Raw genomic sequence first — 12351 nt, forward strand, 5'->3', positions numbered from 1 at the left:
GCTTCGCACCTGCATAAACTAAAAGGTCTTCAGACATGCAAGCTGCGGGCTCATACATTCTTCAACACCACATAAACCTTACACCATTCCTATTAACAGGATCTGGAAACTGCGTTCCACTAGCCCTCGTAGAGTTCAACTTTGAGGGTGTAAATCCGCCCTGTCCAACTTCCTGCAGCTTCTCTTGATGTTTAGCTCATCGGACCCAATATGTCTGACGATGAAGACTATCACTACCATCAGCACAAATGGGAAGAGTTGAACGATTGGGGCCAGCAGCATCCGGAGGAGTGGGAGGAAAATGAACTGCTCAACAACGAAGAGCTGTTGGCTGAGATCGAAGCGTAAGCCAAATTTTCCCTCTTGTCTGCCGTGCACATCAAGGCTGTTCCGCTTCATCACACTCCTGGCCCGCCAGCCCTTTCAGCAACGTCGGCGAAGGTCCTTGCCAAATTCGATGTGAACCGAACATTCATAGCTGACACCATTTGCCTTCTGTCGCAGTGAGCGTGAAGGGAGAGAGAGAGTTCGAGAAGAGCAGGGCGATGATGCTGACGAGGGACACGATGACCGCATCCAGACGCTCGAGGACACAGCACAGGTCGTGAGAAATCGGATCGCGTATTGCAAAGGCGAATATTCTTACGATGATGATGATGATGATGAGCAAGGCACTGAGGCCGAACGGCAAGAGGAAGAGGAGGGGGATGAATTAGAGGACATGGATATCGTATCTGACAGCGATAGCGATTGAGGGTAGTGGGTTGATTAAATTGTAAAATATCGGTCTGAACGCCTCTGGGTTAGGCTCGCTAAGGAAAAGTCTGTACCATGAAATCTTTGGAGCATTGTTCTCCGGTAGAACCGAATGTCCCCCGTCTTTTAGATAGAGAACGAAAGAACGAAAGCGTGTTTGAGAAGGTCCCGAGGAGGTTTTGGACGGTCAGTGGTAACGCTAGGGCACAGAACGACTCAGCGGGTTTGTCCAATACCTATCCTACTACAACGTCTGTTGAGGATAGAATGGCAGCGAATAAAACTTCAGCCACTCCAAACATCTAGGATTGGGGGCCAGAGGGCGATTAGGGGTTGAGCGCTCACCCGCGCGACACTCTAAAGCGGCCTTACCCGTAACCCGAAGGAGGGGCGGGCTCTATTACTTGAACTCAGCCGTCGTGACGCCGGTCCTTGCCCGATTCAACTAGCGATTTTCCCTCCCAGTCTCAAGCCTCAGGGAGATTCAACTGTGGCGCTTCCCTACCAGCGTGCCAAATCGCCCCCAATTTTGATCAGGAGGAAATTCATTCAAGCGATCGCAATCCGTTGAAAAGGATCATAAGCTACATAAAGGGGGATTCGGATTCACCATTATCAAAGGATCAGGATTGGCCACTCTTTAGTTACGAGCCTTTCTGAGACCACTCGCGCAGGGTACGACTTTCAATCGTCGTTCGCAGGATTCCAACGTTTTCGACGCATTTATTGCGATCTCTCACTTGATTCCTTCTCATCTTACATTCGAACTGCCACAGTGGTTATCTGGCGATCATGCCGAATCTCAGCCACATCATCCCGTTGATCATTCTCCTGATCATTGTCGCAGTCATCGCAGTTGTTGGATTCGTGGCATATTCAATCGCTCATGACGTCGGACATCAGACGAGGCAAAAGTTGGAACGAAAGAATGTATCCTTCAGTCGGGAAGGAATGAAAGTAGGGGTCAAAGAGGTCACCGTGGAACAGCAAGAAGATGCGACGCAGAGGTATATCTCAATTCATTTCGGGCCTTCATTCTAGGCGGGGCGCTGACATGTGCAGGGTGATAACAAAGATCTGGAACAATTCATCGTGGCCGGAGTATAACTCGATTTTGGGGTGGGGTCAAGGAAACAAACCTCCTGGATCAACACCATCAGTTGAGAAGCGAAACCCGTACGTTTGCCATCCAGTGGAAGGGTGTACGGGACATCCAATGGCTGATTGTCAAGATCATAGGTTCTCCCGAGCATCTTCCACCCAAACTCCTCCCCTTTCTCATCATGGTTCAAGTCAGGCCAATTTGTCGAGGACAACATCGGCACAAGTGAGTCCGCCATCGAGGACTACCTCGACCCAGAGCGTGAAAAAAGCCTAGAATACAATTTTATTTCGGTTGACGGGATCTGGGCGGAGGAAATCATGATCGGTGGAAGGGCGCATTCGCCACAATATGGAAACGAGCGGTCGCTACGGATGAAATGAAGAGTTAGAAATGGAGCCTTGGATCCAGAGAAGATGAATTATCACAAATGGGAATGATCATTGTCCAAATATCAGAAGTCGAGTGGTATATTCCGGTATCCAAATCTCGGCTTCTGGGGACTACACGCCATGATGTTCGCGTTCGGGACAAAGCTGCTTTTGATACGAATTCTCAAAAATAGTGCGGCCAATTCCAATCACGGAAAAATCACAAGCATCTCAGTAGTCCAAGAAAGCGACTTCTCACCGTCGAAGCCTGGTGGCTCTCAAGCAAGCTGATGACTGTACGTTAGGGCGCATCCCCGACAAGGGACAATGGTGCTTGTCCGCAAGGACTCATCAGCCTGAAGAATCTCAGCAAATCAACGGACGGGTCTGGCCAATGCCAGGGTACGGCGTCAAAAAATCCAATCAGCGCATGGAGAACATCACGGCTCTGCTCAAGGAACATCATTTTCATGTATAGTTGGATGACCCCCGTCACAGTTGCGGCAGCGGAGGTGCCCACAGCCGACAATTGGGGGCAGTTACTTGTATTTTCAACTCGCTCGGGTTCGGATTTTGTCTTTCGTACTCGGGTCATGACTTGTAAGGGAGCCTTCGGCCGGAACAATCATTTTTATGCGGTCAAGCGAAATCTCACGTGCCAGCGATAGGAAAGGCCGCGGGGGACAAGGGACCCGTCGATCAAACCAGATTGTTGGAGCTTGATTTGAGAAGCCATGAGGCTCGAAAAGATCAGATTATGGAGAAAAATGGGAGAAAATCGTGCTGATTCACCTGATGATATTGGATGGTTGAGGGAAAAGGGAAATTGAAGGGGGAGATGGAGGAACGGTCCAGGGAAGAAAAAGAAATTCAGTCTGACGAAATATCGGAGAAAAATCCCTCAAAAATCCCAGATGTGACGGAGGTCATTTTGTCAGCACGATGGGTAACGGAATCGGGAAATTGGCTGCAATCAACAGACATCTCGATAGTGCGTCCGCGAGTCTGGCTGATCAAGCCTCCTTGTTGTTCGCGTGCCCACTATCCACTGTCTATCCCAGCCCTGCAATTTTGGAGACGAAAGTGTAGGATTCGAAATAGAGCTTCGGGTACGAGTCCGATGGCCGGGTTTCCATTGTGCTTCATATCCATCGGTGTCGCGACGGGATAAAATCGATTGAATGCCTAGCTCCTGGAATAAGAACGGTCAGCCCATTCGCAATTATCTGCATGATTGCATCATGCGCGAGATACAAGCCACGGACGATGGTTGACATCGAAGAGGGAAAGAGAAGAGAGAAATTTTCCGACGAGAGGAAAGTATTGTGCTCCAGGCGGCTTCCGTCAACCAATTGGGCGCGAGGAGAACCGTGCCTAGATGTTCAGCGGTCATGCATCGCAGCCCTTGTCTGCTCTCTCTATTCTGACTGGTCGCAGCGGCCCCCAGGGCTTATTACGGCATTAGGCACACACGGCTAACGGGAACGTCGGTTCATTTTCTTCCACCGTTCGAAGTTCGCCTAATGTTATGCCCATTCGACTTTCAAGTAACCTATCGCAGCGCATCAAATCCCTAGTCTTCCGCTCACATCCACTTGTTACTGTCACCATTCTTCTGCTCGCTCACCTAAGCCTCCTCGAAATCCTCAAGTCCTCAATTCTCCTCCTACCTCTCTACTTCTCTCCCACTTCTCGTCACCCATTGCTTTTCACCGGCGTCTTCGGAATCACTTCTCGACCGACCTTATCCTCTCCTCCTTCACGCCTCCTGCATTTCTCCTGGCGCCACTGTACCCAAACCACTTCCTGCGACTCCGGTTCCTCAAAGCAAACTCGTCACCATTGCTCACACGTCGGCGACGACGCTCAATTCCTCGCACCACCAGGTGCCATGCAGCCCTCTCTTCCGTCCTGGAAGGACACCGCTCTCTCGAAAAAACATATTCAAATACCATGGCGGTCAATACAACTTCTGGTACCTCATCGATTTCGGCGCAAGCTGAGATCTAAGCTCCGCAACCGACAGTCCCCTGCTTCGTCCATCACCGCCCTTCAGACCTCGTTTTCTCCTGTCGATACACTACGATCGCTTCAGAGTCACAGATGGACGCTGTACGACGGACAATGGTTGTTTCTGGCGGTGGTGGGAATTTTCTCCTTGAGCATTATTGAGTCTCCAGGCCCGATGGTCAAAACGGCGGTTGCAACGCTCTTACTCGCCTCATTAATATTCCCCATCACACGACAATTCTTCCGGCCTTTCATGCCTATAGCTGCATACCTGATCTTTTTCTATGCCTGCAGGTGGGTGATTTTGGGACCGTGGCACTTGATTCCCGACAATACCGAGTCGACGAGAACTAATTTTTGTGCTCTACAGATTCATCCCGGCTGAATGGAGACCTCCGATCTGGGTCAAAGTCCTCCCTGCCCTCGAGAATATCCTCTATGGCGCCAATTTGAGCAATATCCTTTCCGCCCACAAGAATACCGTCTTGGATCTGTTGGCATGGTTTCCATACGGGCTCGGTCACTTTGGTGCTCCTTTCGTCTGCTCCGCCGTCATGTTCATCTATGGACCGCCGTCAACCGTTCCCGTGTTTGGATTCGCCTTCGGCTACATGAATCTGTTCGGAGTCATCACTCAAGTCTTGTTCCCTTGTTCCCCGCCGTGGTACGAGAACATGTACGGATTGGCTCCGGCAAACTATTCCATGAAAGGATCGCCAGCCGGTCTGGCCCGTATCGATGCATTGCTTGGTTTGGATCTCTATACTTCGGGTTTCACTGCATCACCTATGGTCTTCGGAGCGTTTCCCTCTCTCCATGCCGCTACCTCGACTCTCGAAGCTCTATTCATGAGCCATGTTTTCCCCAAACTCACCCCATTATGGACATTCTACGCCGTGTGGTTATGGTGGGCTACCATGTACCTTTCACATCACTATGCCGTCGATTTGGTTGCGGGCAGTATGTTGGCCGGCGTCATCTTCTATTTCGCAAAGGCCAAATTCCTCCCACGGTTGCAACCCGACAAGACGTATCGATGGGACTATGACTACATTGAAATTGGTGAATCAGCCAGTGACTATAGTTATGGTCTTGCTGGTCTAGACGGAACCAGCCCAGACAGCGATGAATGGACCATTGGATCATCGTCATCCGTTTCATCCGGATCCATGAGTCCCACTGAGGAAAACCAAAATCTCTGGACTGAAGCCTATTCAAACCACGAAAGATGAAGGGATGTCAATTCCCGTCTTGAGATCGAACTCATACGACGTCCTCAAACCTCAAACCTCGGACCTCTCTTTAAAGTCTCGGCATTATTGGCAGGCGTTCATTATACGAGCCATGCGACGTTTTACGGATGAAACTTGCATATGAGCGACACTTCTTGAATTTTTTGCAAATAGACCTCAAACCTTACTGTAATAGTTGTGGTCGGGCGAAACGATTTCAATTCACCCCAAATTTATTCCGAGGGACACGCCAACCTGTCGCTTTAACGTTGTCTTCTAATCAGGCGACTCGGAAAGCCTTCAATGGCTACTGATCTTTGAACATTGGGATTTTTACACTGTTTTGACACCCAAGGTTTTCTTGCCATTGGGTGTGGTTCGGACCTTGCACAACAGCAGGATATTTACAGCACAGATCCTGGGATGGGGATTGGGACGGCCACTTGTGTTTTCCTGCGGTTTTTCATTCTCAAAGATTTCTTGCGCCCATTCAGCGGTTACTGTTACCGTCTGAATTGAGACACGACATTCGCTTCACACTTTGTACAAAACAATATCGACTGTCGATTGTTATGACCGAGATGCCATTCGCTTGTGTTCCCCAAAAAGGGGAAAGAAAGGAAGAAAGAGAAAGCAGCTTGGAGTTCATGGATTTTGATTTGTCAAGGTCAACATGGGGAAGTGTGATAGTTCTGGAGGAGGCGGTAAAAAGATGATGATTCCAAAGCTTAGGCATGAACGTTGAAGAGGAGTGATTGCTGGTGAAACCGAGTCAACCCATCTTGCATCAAGGGATATCCATGTCAGAAAGGCAACCGTTCCTCAGCCCCCACAAGTTGAAGCCACACTATTTCCACCCCCCAACTTTTGACAGGGTGTCCTGGTGCATGGACATGGACTCCGCTTTCACAGAATGTCGAGTTCTGCACGTTCTGGTAACCGTGTAGGCAGCAGTCTTTCAGCCTAGCTCATCTTCATTGGACATTTTGTTTGACGCAACCATGCAGTCGTCGTGGACTTGGGGCTAACCGGGGAAAAGGGCGCGTACGCTACGCATTCAGGAATCAGGAGCGCGAAGTTTGAACGCGAGAGAACGCGGATGAAGTAATCTAATACCATAATACCTAATGAATGCACAATGCCGACGCAGGTACAATAGACATTGCCTCTGAACACAAACCATTTGTCTTTCTAACTGAGCAGGAAACTTCGCTCCCAAGCAACGCGTAGAAATTAGACCTTCAACTTTGTACTATTTAGATGGTGGGATGACAAGGGTCACGAAAGTTTGGGGCATAAAATTGTTTCAGATCAGTCGCGTGTCACAGCTTTGAGAGTGGCGCATCGGGGCTGGAGCCAGCCTAAGTTCAATTTCAACCCCCCCGATCCTGGTTCTTGATGCGTTCATAACGCGGCGGACTGATGATACAGTAGCACGGGTGAGGATCTGTTGCTTTTAGGAGATCTAAATTAATCAAGTCAATTGCATACCATGAAGTGCTCCTAGATTTCGCAAAGGAATTCCTTTCATTTCTCGCTTTGTCACAAGCATTTATGCCTTTGCTTTATATGGTAGATGTCCAGTTTATTCTTGTCTCTGAGGGAATGAGTGAACCGTCTGTTCTTTGTGCTCGCTGATGCCGGTCACGAACACGGTCTTCTCTTCCTCATCGATATCTAAAGCGAAATGAACGTTGAGAAGGATTGGAGCACAAGCGGCTATGTCCAGATCAGCAAGGGATGTACTCTTGAAGGTATGGTGATCGAGTTCGCAAGTCCTCAGAGTCGTTCAAGCTCGCCGTGAAGGCTGATGCCTCGTGCTCGAGGCCGTAGATTGCAAGGCGGTCTGTCATCTGTTCCCGATTGCGCCTCTGAACGTCTTTCTATTCCAATCTTCTCAAGACACCATCGATCCCCATCATAGCCAAACAACTCCTCTTGATATCTTCGACAGTGTTACACCCACAAAGTGCCATGCACCGCCTAAAATCTTCATGGAGCATTGTTATCATCTTCTCAACGCCGGCTTGACCTTTATATGCCAATCCCCAGATGGCAGGCCTACCAACCCAGACACATTTCGCACCCAGGGCCAACGCGATAAAGATATCGGTCCCCTTTCGGAACCCGCCGTCGACATGAATGGGAATCCTTCCTTTCGCGGCATCAACACATTCAACCAATGCATCGATGGTCGCAGGGACACCATCTAATTGTCGTCCGCCGTGATTACTCACAATGATACCGTCACAACCATACTTGATCGCCAGTATCGTGTCCTCAGCCGTCAAGATGCCCTTGATCCATATCTGCATTTTCGTCTTCGATCGCAACCACGCGATGTCGCGTTCCCAGTTGTGTGAGTCGTCATTGAATGCCGTAAAGCCCGAATCATGCGTCTGAGTGCGGATCTTTTGCGTCGTAAGTTCCAACGTGGGAAATTCGAGGCCTTCAGGAGTCCGAAAATCATTGCGCCATTCGTTGAATCGAACTCCTAGAACCGGCGAATCGGCCGTCAAAAAAATCGCTTTGCATCCTGCCCCTTCTGCTTTCTGGATGATTCGCTCTTGCAACGCTCTATCCTTCATTGTATAAAGTTGCATGGCGTAGTTGACGTTTCTTTGACCTCCAGCCATGATATCCTCGATAGGGTGATTCGCAAAACTTGAGATGGCCATGTTCACCCCAGTGGTGGAGCAGGCCCTGCTCGTCGCGAGTTCACCATCGGGATGAGCCATCGCTTGCAATCCGGCCGGAGAAATTGACAAGGGGAATTTGATGTTGCGTCCAAGGCAAGTCGTCGAGGTATCTAGCTTGGAGACATCGACAAGTACCCGAGACCGTAATCGGTATTTACCAAAGGCGGAGCTATTCTCAGCAATGGTCGTTTGGTAGGTCGACCCAGAGTTGTAGAAATCTGAAGGCCGCAACAAAGGGGGATGAGTAGATGTTCATCAAGATCCCATTGAATCCCAGAGTTCTGGGGGCCTACCTCTAGCAATCTCTGGTAGATTTGCATCAGCAGCTGCTTGAAGATCTTCCATACAGAGTATGGCAGCCTCCTTGCCCTTGACGACAACAGGAACTGGTGCTCCTCCAGACATGTTGATGTGGATAGAGTTGGTACGAAAATATTATCGCAATGAATCAATTCTTTTCCGGCATAAAGTCTGGTAACAGATATCGATGTCGCAAACCACCAGCAGGCAAAGAGGGCGTAAATAGGCCGACGAGATTCAGCTGTGAAGGTCGGCATCTCAAATGATGACTTTCACTTTATAGATGGATGAAATTGTGAGCTGTTCGGTTGACTGGAGAAAGTCCGCCCTTTGACGATACCCTCATGAGGAGGGAGGAGCTTAGGGGCCAGCTCAGCATCTCCAATACATGAATATGGGTTGCCTAAGGGGAGAAAAGAGATAAGAGACCATCCCAGTGAAGCAACATCTTGTCGTTGTAGACTGCTAACATTTCACTGGTCAGCAATGACGGGGAAACGTTCTGGGCCTGATAGAAGAACTCATCATCCTTCCGACATCGTTTCAAGGACGTGTTCCGTATATCCAGGATCGGGCCGTATTAAAACTAGCATCAGTGCAAGTCACCGATTCTTGGCCCTGGAGATATTCCTTGGCCATGAAGAAATTGATTTCGCCACCCTCGGTTAACATCTGAGGCTGGTGAGGCTCAATTCCCATCCCCACGTCATGCAAGGTTGTGGCGTTGAAGATCATGCCCGCTTATAATAAAACAGCCTTGAAAGCTCCAAGAATTCAGAAGGGCTCGCGTTTGATATCCGTCAGTTTTTCGCCTTTTTTTCATCATGGTTTCCATCGGCTGTGCCTTTGATGGAGATGGGCAGATGACCAAAGGGCCTTGAAGGTAAATTTGTCTCGTCGACATCGTCGTGGTGATCACAGCCTAGATGTTTCATCCCGTTCTCTCCAATCCAATTGAATCCTGGTGCCGTCGTGAGCCGACTTTTGCGCGTCAATTTTCTTTAGGTGGTCTTTCCTCGAGTCGAATCGAGGTTAAGTCATAACATGTCGCATGACCAGGGAGTGTCATTCAGAAGATGATTTAAATCAGACCATCTTCCGGCCACTTCCCATTTGTTTGCTGGTTGATCAATTTGACACCCTTCTGACAACAAGTCAATCATCCCAATCGACAAAACAGTTCACACGATACTATTCGACATTTGACGCATCCCCGCCATGTCTAAACCACCATCTTCAACTGTAAGCAAACATCTCTTTTCTCGAATCTCTCGAACAAGCCGACTTACCTGCGGGATAGAGCGACGTGCTTTTGTACATTCTCGCCATCTTCCTGCCCCCTCTCGCTGTTCTCTTGAAGACCGGATGTGATTCCAACTTCATCATCAACATCCTCCTCACCATTCTGAGTTGGCTGCCTGGATGTATCCGTAAGTCGATTTGCATCCCAAGTCACGTCGATCGTCGAAGGGGGAATGGACTGCAAACTGAAGCTGAACCCTCTTTCGCTAATCACATTCTGATTCTAGATGCCTGGTGGGTCATCACAAAGTATGAGGAACCAGCTCATTCGCATATCCATTAGGAAGCAAGACTCCTTTCGGATGTGATATGGTGCGGTTCTTTACTCCGGCGGAATCATCTCAGTTCGGTCACGGACGACTCTCGATCAGGAAGGCTCTGCGGCGAGGAACGGGCTGATCGCTTGAGGACGGATGGAGAAGGCTCGAGGAACAGACCATGAGGTAGCGATTGCCACGGAAGCAGTTTATTGAAATGTCGGACTGATCCTCGAGCAGGGATAAAGCTGCTATCGTCAATGAGGTGGCCGTTTTCGGCATCAGAGGATCTTGAGAACAACGCATGATGCCGAGTCGTCACAAATTCCAGCATGAACAGACAAATGCATGGTGAGCTGGTGAGTGAGCCAGAACTGAACGAAGGGCTTGTGGTTGTCACGATACCCAAGTTTGTTTTTCCGCGCACAAAGAAGCCCCAAAGTTCCGGCAACACGTTCTCGGACCTATTTCATTATTCTATTTCTTCAGCTTAGCGAAAGAAGAGATGGAGATAGGAACCCCCGGTCCTATGGGTAGGGAAGTGAAATAGATATGGTCTCTCATGTTGTCGTTTCGGTCATCATGCCCTAGAGCAGATCAGTGAGACAACTCTGTGTGTCAATTGCAGCGGCTGACACGACCTTGACCTATCCATACCATGTAACTTCTGGACTTTCAAATTGGTATAAACAGGGGTTTGAACACATCCCTCGTGTTGAGATCCCCAATTCCCGTGGAGTCCAAGTTGGATATCGATACCACGATTCTTTCTTCAACGACTTAGCTCGCCTAGCCCACTGACTCAATTCCTCACGATTCCCAGTTCATCTTCTCCCTTTCATCCAGAATTTTCTTGACCTCAATACCACTCAAACCTGGTCCATTAAGAACGACACTCTGAAGCTTTCCGACAGTATAGACAGAACACCATATTCCTGGAATATCATTTGCAAGTATGTCGATACACGTTTTGACCTCTGCATCGCCGATTGGAACAGCGACGCTGCCCTTGATGTCGTCGACAAGTTGTTTCAGGCCGAACGACACTCTGCCTCGAACCTTGCTGGGGCTGGAGTGAGCATATGAGATGAATTGGGAGCTCAGCTTTCGTTGTTGCTTCATTCGAAGAATTTCAACCACTTCATGGATTCGACCGAGAGCGTAACGACGGAGGATAGCCTCGTGAGTGTGAGGGGTAGCAGCAGATTTGGCGAGTGTTCTTGCTCGAACACGGTCCAAGAGAGACAAAGTTCGATCCTTGACAATCAATGGTGTTTGGATCTCCTCTGCAATGACTTCCGCATTCGTCAGACCATCGGATGGTGATGCTGGACGATTAGCCAAGATCTCTTTTCGAATGGCAGAGACTTTTTCCTTGCGAGCTCGTGTCTGCACACCAACAGCGAAATCGAGACGGGGAAAGTAGCGTAGCTCGCCATGAAGCCAGGCCGAGAAGTTGTGTCGCTGAGAGGTGGAAAAGGCCTCGATCTTGCTTTCATAGAGCTTTTGAAGAGTGTGCTCATCATATGGAGGATCCGGAGGTCGGTTGATGCTGTCACCACCAACATACTCGACATTATATCGGACGAAATCGCCACCAACTGTCGTCAATCTGAAGGGAGCTTCCTTGTGTTTAAGAAGTGGAGGACTGGCAACACCGGACACGTCGGGCTCGTAAAAAGCCAACATTCGCTGAATGTCCTCTTTTATGACGGTGCGTCTCTTCCACAACTTGGTGATAGAGGCCATCAGGCTATCCAATTCCGCTGGTGCCGATTTACCGTGGTAAACAATGTGGACAGTATATGCTCTGAGGAATGTAGCGTGCAAAGACACAAAGTCTTGAAGGGCAGGGTGAAGCTCTTTCACAGGTCCTTCTTCTTCTGGAACAGGGTCGGTGTTGAGCGAAAGGCGTCGCATTTGAATTGGAGACGAGAATTCAATGTCAATGGAATCCAACTCTTCGCGATGCGCAGATGGGGGGTTGAGCAACTGAAGCTTTGGCTGGGTAAAGGTCAGCAATGACATCCTGGGCACTGGAATACTGAGTGTCGAACCTTCTTCGAACCATGGGTGGCGACATAGGCACTTCCTGACTCAGTCTCACTGTCATCATGATCTTCACTGCGTTTGCGCTTCGGAGTAGACTTGGTGGTTTGTTTGGGATTGACTGCTGGGCTGATGGCTTCTTCTATCACGGCTGACTTGCAAATAACTTGAGTTTTGGTGATTTTGGAGATTTTTGCATAACTTCGAAGACCTGTTTGTCGCTTGCTGACTCGATTGGTTGTCCCACGAACGGAAGACGCCATGGTGGATTGA

At 49.2% G+C, this 12351-nt stretch overlaps 6 protein-coding genes across 6 annotated transcripts; 4 read left to right on the forward strand and 2 right to left on the reverse strand.

The window, feature by feature from the left end:
• Positions 1-210: 210 nt before the first annotated feature.
• On the forward strand, positions 211-754 carry Z518_04765 (uncharacterized protein; the record flags this gene model as incomplete). Its single annotated transcript, XM_013418471.1, has 2 exons — positions 211-344; positions 505-754. The coding sequence occupies 2 exons, from the start codon at positions 211-213 to the stop codon at positions 752-754; spliced, it is 384 nt and encodes a 127-aa protein (XP_013273925.1).
• Positions 755-1548: 794 nt separating this feature from the next.
• On the forward strand, positions 1549-1797 carry Z518_04766 (uncharacterized protein; the record flags this gene model as incomplete). Its single annotated transcript, XM_013418472.1, has 1 exon — positions 1549-1797. One exon carries the CDS (start codon positions 1549-1551, stop codon positions 1795-1797), a length of 249 nt encoding a protein of 82 aa, XP_013273926.1.
• A 2323-nt stretch (positions 1798-4120) lies between these two features.
• On the forward strand, positions 4121-5471 carry Z518_04767 (uncharacterized protein; the record flags this gene model as incomplete). Its single annotated transcript, XM_013418473.1, has 2 exons — positions 4121-4533; positions 4610-5471. The coding sequence occupies 2 exons, from the start codon at positions 4121-4123 to the stop codon at positions 5469-5471; spliced, it is 1275 nt and encodes a 424-aa protein (XP_013273927.1).
• Positions 5472-7354: 1883 nt separating this feature from the next.
• Z518_04768 (uncharacterized protein) lies at positions 7355-8575 on the reverse strand (the record flags this gene model as incomplete). The annotated part of the gene is made up of 2 exons (XM_013418474.1): positions 7355-8388; positions 8464-8575. The coding sequence occupies 2 exons, from the start codon at positions 8573-8575 to the stop codon at positions 7355-7357; spliced, it is 1146 nt and encodes a 381-aa protein (XP_013273928.1).
• Positions 8576-9688: 1113 nt separating this feature from the next.
• On the forward strand, positions 9689-10055 carry Z518_04769 (uncharacterized protein; the record flags this gene model as incomplete). The annotated part of the gene is made up of 3 exons (XM_013418475.1): positions 9689-9712; positions 9771-9900; positions 10000-10055. 3 exons carry the CDS (start codon positions 9689-9691, stop codon positions 10053-10055), a joined length of 210 nt encoding a protein of 69 aa, XP_013273929.1.
• Positions 10056-10839: 784 nt separating this feature from the next.
• Positions 10840-12341, reverse strand: Z518_04770 (uncharacterized protein; the record flags this gene model as incomplete). Its single annotated transcript, XM_013418476.1, has 2 exons — positions 10840-12033; positions 12087-12341. The coding sequence occupies 2 exons, from the start codon at positions 12339-12341 to the stop codon at positions 10840-10842; spliced, it is 1449 nt and encodes a 482-aa protein (XP_013273930.1).
• Positions 12342-12351: the final 10 nt, after the last annotated feature.

The sequence above is a fragment of the Rhinocladiella mackenziei genome (assembly GCF_000835555.1).
Source record: "Rhinocladiella mackenziei CBS 650.93 unplaced genomic scaffold supercont1.3, whole genome shotgun sequence".
In the NCBI taxonomy this organism is placed as follows: domain Eukaryota; kingdom Fungi; phylum Ascomycota; class Eurotiomycetes; order Chaetothyriales; family Herpotrichiellaceae; genus Rhinocladiella; species Rhinocladiella mackenziei.